General features: G+C 46.3%; 1 protein-coding gene across 6 annotated transcripts in view; it reads left to right on the top strand.

Annotated features, from left to right (window-relative positions):
- Positions 1–17,159, top strand: part of KATNIP (katanin interacting protein) — a 134,263-nt gene that overhangs the window by 58,502 nt on the left and 58,602 nt on the right. For all 6 annotated transcript variants that reach the window (XM_090024848.1, XM_090024850.1, XM_090024844.1 and 3 more), the window contains one exon: positions 12,151–12,273. In XM_090024848.1, coding sequence (XP_089880974.1) covers positions 12,151–12,273 — 123 coding nt within the window. The remainder of the gene's footprint in view (positions 1–12,150; positions 12,274–17,159) is intronic.

Here is a 17,159-nt window from a genome sequence, read left to right as displayed (position 1 = left end):
GAGTTCTGACTTGTGTGGAGCCCCAGTGCAGGCTATCACATCCCCAAAATCAAAACACTCTAAAGCCAAAAGAACCATGCGAAGTAATGGTTGTTGCCTAAAGTCAATGTAACATAACCGTCCTCTCTGCTGTGTTCTATCACCTGCTTCTGCGAGTATCCTTAAATAAAACCTTGCAAAAGTAAAAACAACTGTAACTATGTCCTTTATTCAAGCCAAAAATCTCCTGAATCCATGCTAAAACAATATCATTTTTTGCCTTCCTTGCTTTGTCTGTATAATCTGTATTTGCAGGTTGTCAGATGATTTCATGCTTGATATTGCTACATGGCTGTGTTCAAACACAGGTGGTAGTAGGTAAACCCCTAGTCTATCAAGTGTTTGACTGAAGGCCAAATCCAGCTGGTGGCCCTGGTGGGAGTGGCTGGGGGGATGAGATTGGGGAGGGCACTCCCAAAACCTATTGGGTAGGGGTGCACTGATAAAGATTTTTTGGGCCAATACTGATGGATGGTTATTAACAAGCTATATTGGCTGATACTGATCTGATTGCTGATATGCAGCCTGGCAGCTTCAAGAGCAGCATCCAGTCAGTAAGTCCATAGCGGGGAAGGGGCTGTGGGAAGGGAAGGGACATGGGGGGCAGATCGAGGCCCCCACAGTGAGGGAGAGAGTGGGGCCAGGGCAGAGGCAGGCACTGCCCAGCCAGGGTGGAGTGGGGTGTGGGACAGAGTCATAAGCGGCTCATCCAGGGAGGCATAGGGAGGAGGGGGGGCTCCTAGCACTGTGTGCACCCCTGGAGGAGGCATAGGGTGCATGTGCCCCCCAGATCTGTGTGCAGGGTGAGGATGGGCTGCCACTGCAGGCTGGGGCCAGGGGTGGCACCTGGCTCTTCCCAGCAGGGGGGTTGGGCTGGGGCTGTGCTTGGGGTGGGTGGTGGTGGCACTGGGAAGGGGGGGGCCTGAAGGACTAGGGCAAATGTTGGGTGGCTGTAGCGCCCCCCCCATAGCCCTGCTTCCAGCACTGCCTGTCCCGAGTACAACCTGGGCCCAACTCCCCTGCCAGATCCCAGCACTGTCCCCAGTTCTAGCCTGCAGAGGCAGCCTGCCATTGCCTCACACACAGATCCGGGGGGCATGTCCGAAGAAAAGTTGATAGCCAGTAATGTCAGTTTTCCTTTTATCAGTGCCAGTATGATATGTAACGATGTATTGGTGCACCTCTACTACTTGGCATCACAAGCCCTCATACACCACTCCTCAGAGCCTTCACTTTGGCCTAGCATTGATGCTAGTGCTGGTTATACCCGTGAGCAGCCGTGTCTGCCATGATTTGTTCATAAATGGCCTGGTTTTGATGGCTGATTCTTAGGCATCACTGGGTGCTCACCTCATCCTATATAGAAGAGGATGTGTCTTACCTCCAATTGGTGGAGCATTTTGTGGACATGCTTATTCTTTGGCAGTGTTGGAAATGTGGCACAGAAATGAGGGTTCAAAAAGCAGTTTACCACTCTTTAGAAATCATATTTCTTAGGTAGAAGTTCAGAAAAAGGTGGCAATAGCGTACCATTGTGCTTAGTTTTTAAAAGTTCAGGTCACATGTAAAAATTGTCCTGAGGGCAGTAGAGTTGCAAGTAAATCAGAGAAGTAGGGAAAGAAAAGTACTATGGGATGCTGCTGGGACGACCATCTCCCTGTTTTCTCTGGCAGAGCAGGCAAATGTAAATTGAAATTCTTCATAGTGAAGTGCTTCACAATTATTTCTGTTTCATCCAAGATCATTTTTATACAGCACAAGCCAATATGTAGAGCTATAGCAGTGAGCATTTGTAACTTGTTTGTTTTTATAATGCCTTTTCTTATTCTGAGGTTTAGAAAGAATGATTGTGTGGCACCCCCAGTTGGCGCTGTGAGTATAGTCCCGCCCCATAGTCGGGGTCCCTCAACTTGCCTGCCACAACTTGATGGAAAATGTAAAGAAGAGGAGGTTCAGTGGTGTTCCTTCCCCCTTGACCCAAAGACAGGGTACTCACTGGTTTCCCTGCTGTGGTCCTTGGGGCTCTGCCTCCCCTACATCCCACCCCCTAACCAGCTGCTCAGGTCTTTGTGCTCTCACCCCAAGTTAAGGCTAAGGCACATGTATCATCCCCAAAAGGGTGTCTGCCCCACAACTGTGGGTCCAGCTTGGGTACCGACAATCCAGCTGGCCACATTCGTCCTGAAGTCAACCATGAGGCTCAAGATTCTGGCTTCAGGATCTGAGCTGATAGAGTCAGGTGATTCTTTTAGAGAGAATCACCGCCTTGGAGCCCTATTGCTCCAGGGCCAGGAACTGTCTGTTCCCAGCTGGGGGCCAGCTACTGCCCCCACTTCTCTGCCATGGGGCAGTATTGCCAGGACTACTGCCAGTGTATGGCACTTCCAACCCCCGCAGGCATCTCCTGCCATCACAGACTGAAATTCAAGTTCAGTTGGAAAAGCTCAAAGAGGTTTATTTTCTTTTAGAGAATACATCAGCTGTTCTGTCCAGCAATCACCCAACTTAGAGAAACTTCCAGAAACAATGGTAGCAACTTCTGTTACGTATTCACGCTCCCCCTGGCTGCTACAAAAAGCAAGTCCCTATATTTACCCAAAATACCCTTGCCTTCTGCCAGTTTTTATCTATTTCTTTGTACCAGATACTCACTTCTACTTGCCTCTCTGCCAAGTTCTCACACCTGCAGCTTCAGGCATTTTTTTTCCTTATTTTCTTCTTTGAATCAGCTTTTTTGCTTATTCACATGCTTACCTGTCAGGTCATTCAGTGGTCAGTGAATCCTGTTCTTCCAAAGCTCCTTTTTGGCACCTTAGCTTAACTATACCGTAACTATAAATTAGCATAACTGAAACTCCTACCTTCCCTAGTTTTTATCTATTTAAGAGGAAGCTGGCTTACCCATTGTCCTGGAAAAGCATAATGCACACGGGTCATGGAATCCAGTTGGCTAGTTGATGCTTGGTTATCACCCATTAGCATTCCTCCATACATTCATGCTTCATTAATCTACCTTCTGAGCTGCATATTTTCACATGTTCATGGACTGCATGGTCCAATTTTATCAGTCCCATATATTTGAGGCCAGGGAATGTTTAGTTCTGGGACTGCAAATAAATTCAACTTGTAGGAGGTGGGCTTCCAGTTTCTCTACTTCACTTAAACATATGACTATACCATTGATATTATATATAACTAGTCCAGTGCCCATCAAGAATGACAGGGGGAGGGGTGAGTGGGGATGGAGCACTGCTTCCCAGGAATGGTAAAGAGAGGACCTTCTACGTGGCCGCCACCACTACCATCACCCCATGCTGCTACCGCTCCACATCTGGCCACGTGCAAGCTGTACCCCCCTCTCCCCTGCGTCCAGGCCCACACCTCCCCCCCCAGCCACTCTTTGGTGAAAGACCAAAGCAAAGTAGTCATTCAGGAGTTCAGTTTTCTCCTGAATGCCAGTAACCAGCTGTACTGAGTTGTTGAGCAGTGGCCCCACACTCTCATTTGTTTTCCTCATGTTCCCTATGTAACCAAAGAAGGGCTTCTTGTTGTCCTTGACTCCTGTTGCTAATTTTAGTTTGGTTGCCGCCTTAGCCCTTTGAATCTGTTCCCTACATGTGTGGGCCATTGTCATATAGTCCTCCTTGAGGCATGCCCCAAGCTTCCATTGTTTGTATGCCTCTTTTTTCTTTCTTAAAAGGACCATGATATCCCTGTTTAGCCAAGAGGGCTTCCCAGCCCTTTTGTTATCTTTCTTCTGTGTAGGAATGGACTTCCTTTGTGCTTTGAGGATCCTGTCTTTAAGGAGCGACCATTCTTCATGCACTCCTTTCACCTTTGGCACCTGGTCCCGCAGCCCTTTTCCCTACTAGTGACCTGAGTTGATTAAAATTTGCATTTTTAAGTCCAAAACTTCAGTCCTGCTATCTGTCTGCCTTGTGACAGACAGTGAACATGATGATTTCATGGTCACTGTCACCCAGGCTATCTTCTGTTTTTAAGTTGGTCACCAGGTCATCCCCCTTAGCCAGGACCAAGTTTAATATAGCATAACCTCTGGCTGGTTTGTGCACCTCCTGAGTCAGGAAAAGCTCTTCAATCCATGTCAGGAAGGAATGTGACCAATCTGACTTGGCTGAGTGTTTCTCCCAAGAGATATCTGGATAATTGAAGTCGCCCATGATGACCATGTCCTGTGCTCGTGTGGCCTCTGTCAGTTCTCGGGCAAACTCCAGATGGAGTTCCTTCCCCTGGTTTGGTGGTCTGTAGTATATATCTACAGTTAGGTCTCTCTTGCTGTGTACCTCCCTCCTCCCACAGTTTGACCCAGAGGTTTTCAGGCCGTCCTTCTTTGGAGCTGATGTTCACCTCCAAGGAGGTGTACTACTTCTGGATGTAGAGAACTACACCTCCACCTTTGTTTCCTACTCAGTTGCTTCTATGCAGGGTGTAGCCCTCCATGGCTATGCTCCAATTGTATGAAGAGTCCCACCAGATCTCCATAATCCCTACTAGATTGTAATGTCCACTGGAGAGTAGGAGGGCTAGCTCCTCCTGCTTGTTGCCTATGTTCCTGGCATTAGTGTCAGGCACCTGAGTCCTCCTTCTGAGGCCCTTAACTTCCTGTCACATTGAAGAATTATTCCTTCAGTTCCTGCAATAGTGGTTCTCCGAGTGTTCCTATATATGGAGATTTCTTGTATGACTCTCCCTGGGCATGTTCGTGTTAGTGTATCCCTGTCCCCCAGCAATCTTAGTTTCAAGCCCTGTCCAGAAGATTGGCCATCCTGGCCGAGAACAGGGACTTATCTTTCTGTGTGAGGTGGATGTTGTCCCTTCCCAGGAGTCCTCTCTCTCTGACGTGCACACTGTGGTTGAAGAATCCAAAGCCCTCTCTGTAGCACCACCGTCAGAGTCTTTGGTTCACTTCCTTGATGCATCCTTCCCTCCTAGAACCATGGCCTGCAGCAGGGAGAGCAGAAGAAAAGACTACCTGGGCGCCTGACCTCTTGAACCTAGCCCCAGAGCCCTGTAGTCAATCATGACCCAGTCAGGAGTAATCCTGGTCGTGACATTTGTTCCCACATGGATGCGGAACATGGACTAGTAATCAGAGGGCTGGATGGCCCTGGGGATTCTCTCCGCAACATCTTGGATGCAAGCCCCAGGGAGGCAGCAGACCTCACAGGCCAGGGAGTCCAGATGTCACATGGTTCCCTCAGTGCCCCACAGGAGGGAGTCCTCCACCACCACCGTGCACCTCCTCTTGGGGGTGGAAGCTTGCTGCTTACCTTCCTTCTCATCTGGTGTCACCATTGGAGCCTCCTTATGCATGGGAAGGGGAGTGTACCTGTTGTGCAGGGCCAGGGGAAGAGCAGCCATGGTTCTGGGTTTTCTGAAGCAAGAGGTGACTGTCTTCCAGGTAGCTCCAGGTGGGTCTTCATGGTCAGCCTTTCTGCTGGCCACCATCTGTATCTCCTTCTCTTCTTCCTTCTTCTGGAAAAGGGTCTGGCAGTAGCCATAAATGAAGTCTGTGTGGGCTCTGATGGTAGATAGCTGGCATATCTCCTCCTTGAGCTCCCGCACCCAGCCCTCCAGAGACTCCACTAGGGAGCACACCCCGCAAATGGGGGTGCCCCCCTGGCCAGCTGGCAGCAGCTGTGCCAGGCATCCCCCACAGTCCATGGCCAGTTAGTGTGTACCAGGACTAGGTGGGGGGCAGTCTTGGACTCTGTCTGGGTGGAGATCTTGACAGTGCCAGGACACCCATGGGCACGACAAGACACCACCGTGGCTGCAAGTGAGTTCATGCCTCTGCCTGGTCCCAGCATCTCCTTTTCAGGGTTCCGGCCTTGGCTCCTCGCTCAGACCAGCCCTCCAGGTGCCTTCTGTGCACCCCTCTGCGTGCACTCCTGTGCAAACTGTAGAGCTGCCTGTTTGTATGGTCTGTTCACATGGCTCCTTATATGACTTGCCTTCCAAGCCCATCATCATCTTTGTTGCCCACCTCTGGACCCTCTTCACATTCTTTTTAAAATGTGGAACCCAGAACTGCACGCAGTATTTGAGATGAGGCCTAACCAGTTCTGAGTAGATAGGCACTGTTAGCTCCTGTGTCTTTCGCCTAATGCAAGTGGCCAGGCAAGAGGCCAGCTGACTTCCTACCCATTCCTATGGAAATCTTTGATCCAGAAGAGGAAGTGTCTAGGCAGCGAGACTTAATCTTGTACTTAGGCTGCTGTACCCTTGACTTGTGGTGCTACTGACTAATGGACTCCTTCGATACTTGACCAAGCTATCCTCCTGACTGCTGTCTGGATACCCGACCCAGCTCTGGCCTGATCTCTCAGATACGTGACCTGGGTAGCTTCCTAACCTTGTGCTGTGGCAGACTCTTTGAATCCCCAACTCAGTTCCCCACACAGATCTCCTGGATTGTTACTTCTTGGCTTCTCATGGCCCTGAGGTGACCCCCCAGGCTTGAATGCCCATAGCCCAGCATGACAAGTTGCCCAGACCATTACTATCACCTTTTTGTTTTTAGGAAAGGAAGAAACATTTGTTCCCAAAGAACTGTAAAAGACATAATAAAGCAGAAGGGTTTTTCGTATCTTAGAATATTCTTAAACATACAGCATCAGCATCTTTTTCAATTTTTTTTTCTTCACTCTCTTTTTCTTAGTCAAGTTAGAGGCCTGGATAAATTTATTTCTACACTGTCAAGGGGCAGGACTACCCATGTGGCTCTCGACAGCTCACCAAAACTCATTAAGTGGCCCTCCACCTTGAAATAATTGCTTGCCCAATACTTTTATCAATGATGCACTAAGGAACCTACTGGACCAATCTGTAATCGCCTACCTGGACAACATACTGATCATTTCAAAAGAACCTGACCAACATGTGATGCACATCAGAACAGTACTAGAAAGGCTACATCAACACGTCCAGTTTGCAAAATTAGAAAAGTGTGTGTTCAACCAAACAACGATTGAGTTCCTCAGATTTCTTCTATCTCCTGAAGGCCTGAAAATGGATCCAAGGATGGTTCAGGCTTTTCATGAGTGGAAAGCACCCCCTTTCCTCCCCAAGAATATCAGAGAAATCCAAAGATTCCTAGGGTTTCCAAACTTTTACTTCAGGCTCATTACAAGCTTTGCCCAGGTATTAAGTCCCCTCACTATGCTATTGCAAAAGACAGACCAACAGTTCTGTAGGTTCAAGAATGCCCAGCAAGCATTCGGACACCTGAAACAGGCCTTCATCTCTGTCCTTGTGCTTGCCCATCCAGACCCTGCCCTACCATTTGTGGTAAAGACGGATGCATCTAGCATCATCATAGGTGCAGAACTTTCCCAATGGTAGGGCCCAGAACAGACCCTACAGCCCTGCAGTTTCTTCTCCAGAAAACTTACCCAAGTGAACAGAATTATGAGATCCTGGATTTGGAACTCCTGGCCATTTCTGTGGCCACTGGGGAATGGCAGCACTACCTTCAAAGAGCATGAGACAAGATGCAGGTCATCACAGACCACAAGAACTTAAAATGTTTCCATAAGGTAAAAAGCTTTCAGCCAGAGACAGCTGCTGAAAAAAAGTGCTGGGTGCTTTTTTTCTCCTGTTTTGATTTCCAAATCACATACCAACCTGAGTCCAGAAACAGAAAGGCAGATACACTATTCTGGAAGATAGAATTTGATGCTGACCTCATGCAGGTGCTAGTGGAACACATCCCTATTCTAAAGCAGCACAATGTCATCAATGCCATGTGGCCCATAGACTTGCTGACCCTGCTTCAAGCTGCCACCCAAGAAGAAATTCGCCCTGAGGGGAAGGCCAGTCTCCTGACAGCTCTATCATGTACAGGAGGGGTTCGTATTTGCTCAAGAGAGAATCTTTGTGCCTCTGGATTTGGCCAGACTGACCGTACTCTGTGTAAGCCACAATTCACTGTTAACAGGCCCTCCAGGAACAGAAAGGACCTATCAACCGGTTGCTTGATATTTCTTGTGGATATGCTGTGTGAGACAGTCCAAGACTTTGTCCGCTCCTATGATCTTTGTGTCTGCTCTAAAAGACCCACACAGAAACTGTGGGCTCCACCAGACTCTTTCTGTTCTGCTCTAACCCTGGTGTGCCATTTCTCTAGACTTTATTGTAGAGATGCCCAAATCTAATAGATATTCCACAATCCTGATGGTGACAAACCTGTTAACCAAAATGGCCCACGTTATTCCATGCACAGACCTGCCCTCAACTAAGGATACAATGGTTGGACCATGTCGTTTGCCTTAGTGGTCTCCCAGACCACATAACCTTTGATTCTCCGAATTACTGGGTCGTAGTTCATTTCCAAGTTCTGGCACAAGGTCTTGCATCTGCTGGGAGTCCATGCCCAGCTCTCATCCACATACCATCCACAAAAAGAATGGTCAAACAGAGGGAACAAAGCAGGTCCTGCAGCAGTACCCCAAGTGCTACCTCAGTGTCCAACATGAAAACCGGGCTCCTTTGCTAACACTTGTTGATTTTGCCTGTAACAACAACACACGTGCCTCAAATGGGCAACCCATGATGGATTCCATCTCAGCTATACCCTGCTCAATCCATTGCCTCTGACAACCCTGCAGCCAAAGACTGGGTACAATATGTGTAGGAAGTCCAAAAGGAACTAAAAGCTCAGAATCTGCTTACTGCTTAGAACAAAGAGTTTGGCTATCAACAGAACACCTCTGCACTCACCAGCCCTCGCAGAAACTGGATCACAAGTATGTCAGCTCCTTCCATATCACCCATCAAATCCAGTCACCTTCAAATTATAGCTACCCCCAAAACTGGAAATCCACTGGTCTTTCATATGTCCCTGTTCAAGATACACAGAAAACATACTCCCTCACTGATCCCATCCTCCTCCACCATCTGCATGGCTTCATCCACCTCCTGTTCCTGATTTGGTGACCTATAATAAATCCCTCCCATTACATTAGTCCTGCATCTTTCACATTTCACCTTCACCCAAATGCTGTCTTCTTCCTCCTGAACCAGGGAACAAGTGTGTGTGTTTTTGACATACAAGGTGACACCACCACCTTTTCTCCCAATCCTGTCCTTCTGAAACAAATCGTAACCCTCAGTGTTGACATTACAGTCCTAGGAACTGTCCCACCAGGTCTCTGTAATGCCAATCAGACCAGTTCTTTTCACAGACTGCAGTTTCCAGCTCATCTGTGCTTATGAAATTCACGGTTATCCACCAAGAAAAGTAAATGATGCACTTCATCTCATGAAGTGAGCTTCAGCTCACAAAACCTCATGCTATATATTATATCTACTTTAGTTAGTCTATAAGGTGCAAATCTACCCTGCTTTCTGTCTGACTTCAACCTGACCACAGCCAACTAAGTCTCGCTTTCAGGGTTACTAGCTGTACAGTCTTTCTCATAAGAGCAAAAGCCCTAAGCATATTTTATCCATTCTCACATTTCCTTTTGATAAGTTTTCCTGGCTGAGCAGTTTTCCCAAAGCATGATGAATTTTAACCATAAACTGAATAGCCTGTGCTTTCTGCGAAGTCCATTAAGCTACCAGAGCTGTTTGCTCACAAGACCCTAGTTTACTTTCTAGGAGTGTCAGTATTCTACTATAATATGGTATAAGGCCATGATATCAGTCTTCAAATACTTGAAGGGCTGCCCTAAAGAAGGGGGAAAGCACTGTTTTTTCCTTGCTGAAGAGAGGAGGATGCCGACCATGGTTTCGAGTTGCAGCAAAGTAGGTTTAGATTGGATATCCAGGAAAAAAACTTCATTATTAGATTAGTGAGGCAGTGGAATAAACTACCTAGGGAAGTTATGGACTCTCCATCACTAGAGGTATTCAAGAAGACTTTGGGCAGCCACTGGTTGGGCATGATCTAGGTGTAGGTATGCCCATGTTTTATTGAATTCATGTGATGCTGAGGACACTTTAACTAGAGTGGCTCTCAGAGCCGCTCTAATTAAAGCACCCTCCCTCCACCATGGAGCACATGTATAGATGCCCACAGGACCTGGGGTGACCTGTGGTCCAGAGATTTAGCAGCAGAGGAGCAGTGCCACCGTTTTCCCGCTGCCAAATTTCTGGACTTGTGGGGAGTCCTGTAGGCTAGATGACATGGCATAGTGGGTCAGATCTGGGCCACAGACCTGGGCCACAGTCTGAGGCTGAGCACCCCTGCACTATGCTTATCTTTACTTCCCCATCTCTCCTTTGTTGCCTAGTTAGCTGAATGTCAGATGGTAAATAGTTTGTAGTCTCATCCATTCAAGCTGTTCCATAAGTTTCAATGACTGTGTGTTCCTTTTTGTAACAGTCTGTTTTCTCCTTTCTTGCTCCTTTTATTTGTTTCTCTTACTTCTACAGGAATTGTTTAAGGTTTTGGAGTGGGCTTTTGTGATACCTAGTTCTCATACAGACATGGTTGTAGTGCTGTGGCTTCTGTTCGGGGATTAAAGGGTGGCAACTGGTTTGGGTCTGGTTCTTCATTCCCGCAGTCATCACAGTCAGGCTTCTTCTTTGAATTTTGTCATAGCCACTTTTTCCATTTCTGCCCCCACACCACTAGTAATATGTAAGTGTTTGCTGGCTGTTGCTGACCATTAAAACCTGTTACAAAAGGGTGATACTTTTCTTTGTTGCAGAATTTCAACTATCATTTACAAAATTTTATTTTGTTACTGTACTTGTTGCAGCATGCTATGTGTTTCAAGGCCTGCTGTCTTGCCAATAAAATCTTCAACTTCCAGTGCTGTACAGCTTATGTAGCTTCTTCTAACTACTAAGTGGGTGCATCTTTATTTGTATATTAATGCAATACAATTAAGGAGTGCATATTGCTCTCAGTTGTTGTGTTTACCTGTGCACTTGGGACCACAACATGTTGATCTGGGTCAGAGCAGTCTTAATTGGAAGAAGGCCCAAGGCAGATCTGGCTGGGGCACAAGTGTGCTCCAGTGCAGGGCTAGCCATCAGGTAGCCCCTGCACTGAAGCACCCTCATGCCCCAGCTAGCCACGTTAGCATTTACACATGCAGTGCTGTGGAGTAAAAAAACTCTGCAGCACGAAAGTACTTATATTTATAAGTATTACCCTCCTGAGAAGTTTATTAGTTTCCTGTGGTCTAATAAGTTTGCACAAGTAGATGCTGGTTGTGTCTACATGTGCGCCCCACTGCACAGTTGGTATTATGCAGTCATTTAGTATTTGCTTTAGCAAGTCTGCATACCTGCAGCTATAAGTGTTACTGGTTGTTTGGGGGGTTTTTTACTTCCTTCTTTGAATCAGTTTTTGCTCATTCATGTGCTTGTCTTTCTTATCAGGTCGGGGTGTTTGCAGGCTTAACCCTCCCCCCAAAACAGCACTTTATTATACGTTCTCACATTGAGCCCCATGCATGACCATAAGAGTGAGTGTATTACTTCAACCCAGCTCACCCGATGTCTATAAAGATCAGGTGCTTTAGTGGAGTTTTTTTGCATTTTTTTCTAATAGCTGATTGAAATCAGCTTTAGCTGAAAGTGCCAAAAAGCCCCATTAAAGCGCTCAATCTTTACAGATGCTGCAGATCCAGGTTGAAGTAATGCACTACTTCTTCTGGCAAAGTGTGTTCTTTTTTTTAATGTCTTCAAGCAGCCTCAATGGTCAGTAAGAAACTTTCTTCCCAAGCAAGTTTTGGCATTTTAGTTTAGCTATGGCTTAGCATAATTGGAACTCCTACACCTTTAAGCCATTTAAAAGTAATATAAATGTTATGTCTGCCCATACCAATATTATTCATGTCCTTACAATACATAAGCCAGAGCTTGAATGTTCCTCTTTTCTGGCTTGTTTTTAAATTAATATTTTATAGGTTTAAAGTGGTTTAATTAGTTGGGATCTTTAAGATAATCTCTTTAAACATTCTATATTTCATTAAAGTAAAGCTTCTGTGATATTTTGGAAGTTACAGAAGTGATCTTACCATTACTTTTCTTTTTCTTTTTTCCTGCCTGCCCTTGGTGAGTTACTTCTCTGTGTGGAGATTTTATCTGTAAGTGGAGCTGCAGTGAATTGTTCTCTATTTTTGCTTCCAGAATATTAAGTCTCCTAGCAACAGTTCTCCCAGTGGCATTAGATTCTCAAACCTGAGTTCAGATCTGCAAGTATCCAGCAGTGTGGAAAAGGAAAGAATACTTTTAAGTATTGATGATGTAAAGGTATGGAATATCCTTTTATGTTTTACCTAACTCTATAGGTACCATATTTACTCAAATAGAAGATAACCCTGATTATAAGATGATTCCTGAATAATTAGATTCTATATATGGAAAATTTATAAATTTGTTATCATTTTCCAAGTATATAATCTAATTACTGGAGGTTTGTTTTGAATTGGTCTCCCTTCTGCTGCTACAGCAGGGAATATCTGGGGGATCAGATATCTCTTTGCTTCCACCCAGCTTTTTCCCCTGGCAGCCCCTACCCCTCCCTCTACTGTCAGACCCTGCTTTCCCTGAGCATGTGGAAGTGAGGAGCAAATTTAAAAATAACAACCATGAAATTAAACTTTGTAGTAGGAATTTGCATACAGTACCCATAAACTTAATTCATTTATAATTTGTGCATATTACCTTCTTTTTTTTTTAAACCATTGCATGTTTCAGTACAGGTGTTTCATAAACACACTTTTGAGTAGCACTTTGGCACCTACTTATATCTAGTGTGTGTGTGATATTTTATTTCAAGGGCCAAATCAGTTTCAGGTTCAATTAGGCAAAGCCCAGTAGCCGAGTTCCAACTTACAACTGAGCAGAACTCAGTCATCAAGTGTGTGTGGCTGTACTGCACGTCTCCTCCTCCCTCTCAGACCCATCAGTCTGGGGCTTTGGATGCTTCAAATCCATGACAGACATCCTATGTACAAACCCCAGGCTCAAAGGCCTTGGGGTTTGGTTGCACCCTAGTCAAAAGACCAAGGAGCAAGCCAGGGGGAAAGTCAGAGCATAGTCTTCCATTACCACAAAATTGTACAGTTGAGTTTTCTGTATTTGGGGAAACTCACATGGGCCAGCCTACCCAGCAAATAAAGGACACAACTTTTTTTTAAATAATATATATATTATAAAGTTATATATATAAAAATCTTATCATAAGCTTTCCATCACACCTCTCAAACCACATTAAAAAAATGGTGCACCTGTTACAGTAAACGTACCCTTTCCCCTGTGCCCCCGCACTCCCACCCTCTTCCCTTCCCTAGCCCAAACGCAGTCCCTTAGTCCAGGCCCCAATTTGAAGTTTAACACTCTCAGTTCATTCACAGTCTTTGTCACTGTCAATGTCACTGTCACTTCCACTGATGATGATCCTGTTGCTGTCCTTGTCGCTGTCTCCAGGTCCAGTTGCATTGCTGTCTTTTTCTTTCTCCTTGTCCACTTCCCTTCCTGGGGAGGCTTTGAACAGCCTGTGCCAAGTGTCTCTTTTCCAGGTGGAGTTGGCTGCATTCTCTCCATCCTCTCCCACCACTTTCCGGTCGTAGGACTGGAATTAGCTCAGAAACATTTTAACATAGTCTGTTTGCTTGAGCTCAGTGTGACTGTATATCAGTAAATTCCTGCATTGCCACAGGACACTACTGACGCAGGACACAAACTGGTCAAAGCAGATTGTCAGGGACCCCTGATATTCAGTCAGGTGTCCATACAGCACCGCCTCCTTTGTCATTAGCCTGACTCCTGTCACTTCCTCAAGGAGCCGGCTTACCTTTTTCCACACTCCTTTGGCATAGAGGCAGAGCCAGAGGAAGTGGTCGATGGTCTCATTCTCACCTTGGCAGCTTCCCCATGGGCAGCTCGGTTTAGTCTCTCACCTCACCCTGTGCCTCTATGCCTTCACTGGGAGTATGCAGTAAGCTATAAGCCAATTCAAGTCTCTGTGGTCTTTTCATAGTTCTTTGTGGACGATCCGTCCCACATGGCCTGGCACTCGTCATCAAGGAGCAGCTCCATGTCTCTGTTTCTGACTGCTTTTTGTATCTTCCTGTGGTTGGACATGGTCTCTGGGTTTTCCTTCTATAGCCCATACTTGCTCCGGAACTCGTTCAGCACACTGTAGAACCAGGGGTGTTCCATGATGCACGGTCTCCCTTTGGCTGGTGTGTACACCCCACATGGTCTCAGGAGGTGACCTGTAAAGTACTTGACAAGACAGGCTGTTTTGGTTGCTGGCCAGGTCACTGGCTTGCAGATCTGGCTCATATACTGTGCCTGCAGGAACAGGTGGATATCTGGCACCCCCCTGCCCCCAGCATCATGCAGCAGCGTAGAAGATTTGTAAAGTGGTAGAGATATGGAATTTAAATGGAGACGCATGACTTTGTGTATTGCATCTATAAGGGTGCATCTAGACAAGTGTGGACATGTGATATGTGGCACACAGACCCGTCTGCAGTGTTGCCTGCCACACAGCCTGCACATGCAGGCATTCCTCATACTATTACTTTGCAACACAGTGGCGGGGGTTTACCCTGGAGATCCCAGAGTCAAAAAACTCGATGCATCCAAAACTGGAGCCTGGCCAGCTAGAACCACACTCTGGATGCTGGTCAGGCTCCATGCTGCAGGAGTTCCATGACTGGAGCTCCCAGAGACCCCAGGACCCCAGGTAAGGCTGCTGGGACCAGCACAGTTGCTGGCCCTAGCCTCCCCTATCCCACCCAGGGTAACGTGCCACACACCATGGAACAAGGTGTGCCTCTGCTACTTGTCCCCAGGGAAACATACATTCTTGCTAGTGAGGATGCACCCTAAATGTCAGAAGTGTGTTATTGAGGAACAGGTGGGATAAGATTATGCCAATATTGAGTGGGTTAAAAGTGGATATAATATGTTTTGTAATATAATAGCTTTTGGTCAAGAATGAGAACATAGAAGTGCAACTATTGCAAGTGATTGTAGAAAGGTGGTTCAATGGAGGGTAGTAGAGTTTGAAAAGAAAGTGTTAAAGATTTATAATATATATAGACCAGTTGGAAGAAAAGGAAGGATTGCCCTGTTTAAGAAATTAGAGGTGCATGTAGGCAGAAGTAGGCAGCAAATTCTGGTGCACAATTTCAGTTGCATTATTGAGTGAGATAGGAGAAGGGATGGAGGGAAGAGAATAAAAAGTTGTACAAAAGAAAGGAGTGGATGGTAGAAAAATGAAGGTGTTCCTTGAGGGGATAAAGGAAGTAATATAAGATGGAAGGAAACAAAAATTGAAAGAAGAGTTAAGTATGAGAGAGGTGGAGGACTGTTTAAAAGCTTGCAAGAGAGGGAAGGCACTGGGAAGAGGCAGACTTCTGGTGGAATTCTATGAAAATTATTGGCAATGTCTGTGGACAGATGTAATAGAGACATATTTAGTGGGAAATAATGGAGGGTGGCAAAGTAGGTGAGGATGGATGCCAAAGGGAAAGAAACAAAGGTGTAGGAGAAGTTAGATATAAGTGTGAGACAGATATTGGGATCCTGTAGTGGCAGAACATTATTTTTCAAGGGTAAAATGGCTGTGATCATTCTTTGCACAGGAGAGGTGAATCCGCTGTCATGGCAGCAGATAAGGAGGGTAGAGAGGCAGAACTCCGAGACAGTTAGGTGGGTGAGAAACTGGCTGCAGGATAGAACACAGAGAGTCGTAGTGAATGGATCTGTGCCATCCTGGTGAGAAATGGGCAGCAGTGTCCCGTAGGGGTTGGTCCAGTACTTTTCAATATCTTTATTAATGATTTGGATGTGGGGGTGAAGAGCTCACTGGCCAAGTTCATGAACAACACAAAGTTATGGGGGAGCATGGTCATGCTTGAATATAGGTTACAGTTACAGGTGGACTGTCACAATACAGCCACCCCTGACATGGCCATGATGTCCCTAGGGCATTGTGACCATGCCAGCTCTGCTCTACGAGCACCTACTAAACTTGACTGCCATATCTTGCTGATATAAATGATGAATTGGGAGGCTGCCCTCGAATTGCTGTCAGTCACAGTCCTACCAGACTCCTCTAAATCCTGTGAGTTGCTGGACCTCTTTATTGGGTCACACACTCAGGAAGTACCTTACAATATCCCTAAGCCTTATGGGCTAGATGCATGACTCCTAAACCACCCCTTTATCATGCCCCATGCCTCACAGATGATATGTAGATATTGTCTTCTTGTGTTGAGGCCTCAGTTTAGTCTGGCCTCAGTAACTGCACCCTCTGGTTCTGTGGTCTGCTCACCCCTTTGCCACTGTGCCCTCTCTGGTGCTCGGGTCTGCTCACTGTAGTGTGCCCCAATGAGGCCTCCTCCACCCAGTAGCCTCAGTCTGGTCCACCAGTTTAAACAACAGAAAGCACAAGCCCCTGGTGTACAACACAACAATAACATAGAGTCCACACTCTATCCTCTTTTAGAAGGCAAGCTTCTCTCTCAATTTACTGGGCCTCCTCCCAACAAGTACTTTTGTGCTCAGGGCACCAACGACATAGTGAGAAACAACCCTGGGAGATTTATGAGGGATTACAAGGCCGTGGTGGAGAAGCTAAAGGAACTAGGAGCGCAAGTGTCTTTCTCCTAAATCCTCCCAGTTAGAGGCCAAGGTTGTTGGAGGGAGGAATGCATCGATAAAATCAACCAAAGGCTTTGGAGATGGTGTTACTGTGCTGGCTTTGGATTCTTTGACTTTGGTATGCAGTTTAATGACACTGGACCACATGCAAGAGATGGTATCCACCTCATGGGCAGAGGGAAGAAACTCTTCTCCACGAGAATTGCAGACTTGCTGAGGAGGGCTTTAAACTAGACAAGCCCAGGGGAGAGGGGGAAGACTACTAATGAGCACAAACCCATCACTGGGTATAAATCCACTGATCAAGAGGACTCAGAAGAGGGTATTCATGCAGGGGGCACCCAGATTGCTACCAATGCCCAGAGACACGTGCAGAGAGGTATAAAACCTGAGACGACTAGGGGTGAGCTCAGCTGTCTTTATGGGAATGCCAGAAGCATGAACAACAAACAGGATGAACTGACACTACTTCTGGCAGACAAGGATTTTGACCACATTGGATTGACGGAGACTTG

Source organism: Crocodylus siamensis, chromosome 12, assembly GCF_052110815.1.
Source record: "Crocodylus siamensis isolate JL-2025a chromosome 12, ASM5211081v1, whole genome shotgun sequence".
NCBI classification, from domain to species: Eukaryota; Metazoa; Chordata; order Crocodylia; family Crocodylidae; genus Crocodylus; species Crocodylus siamensis.
This window is presented reverse-complemented; position numbering and strand designations above follow the sequence as displayed.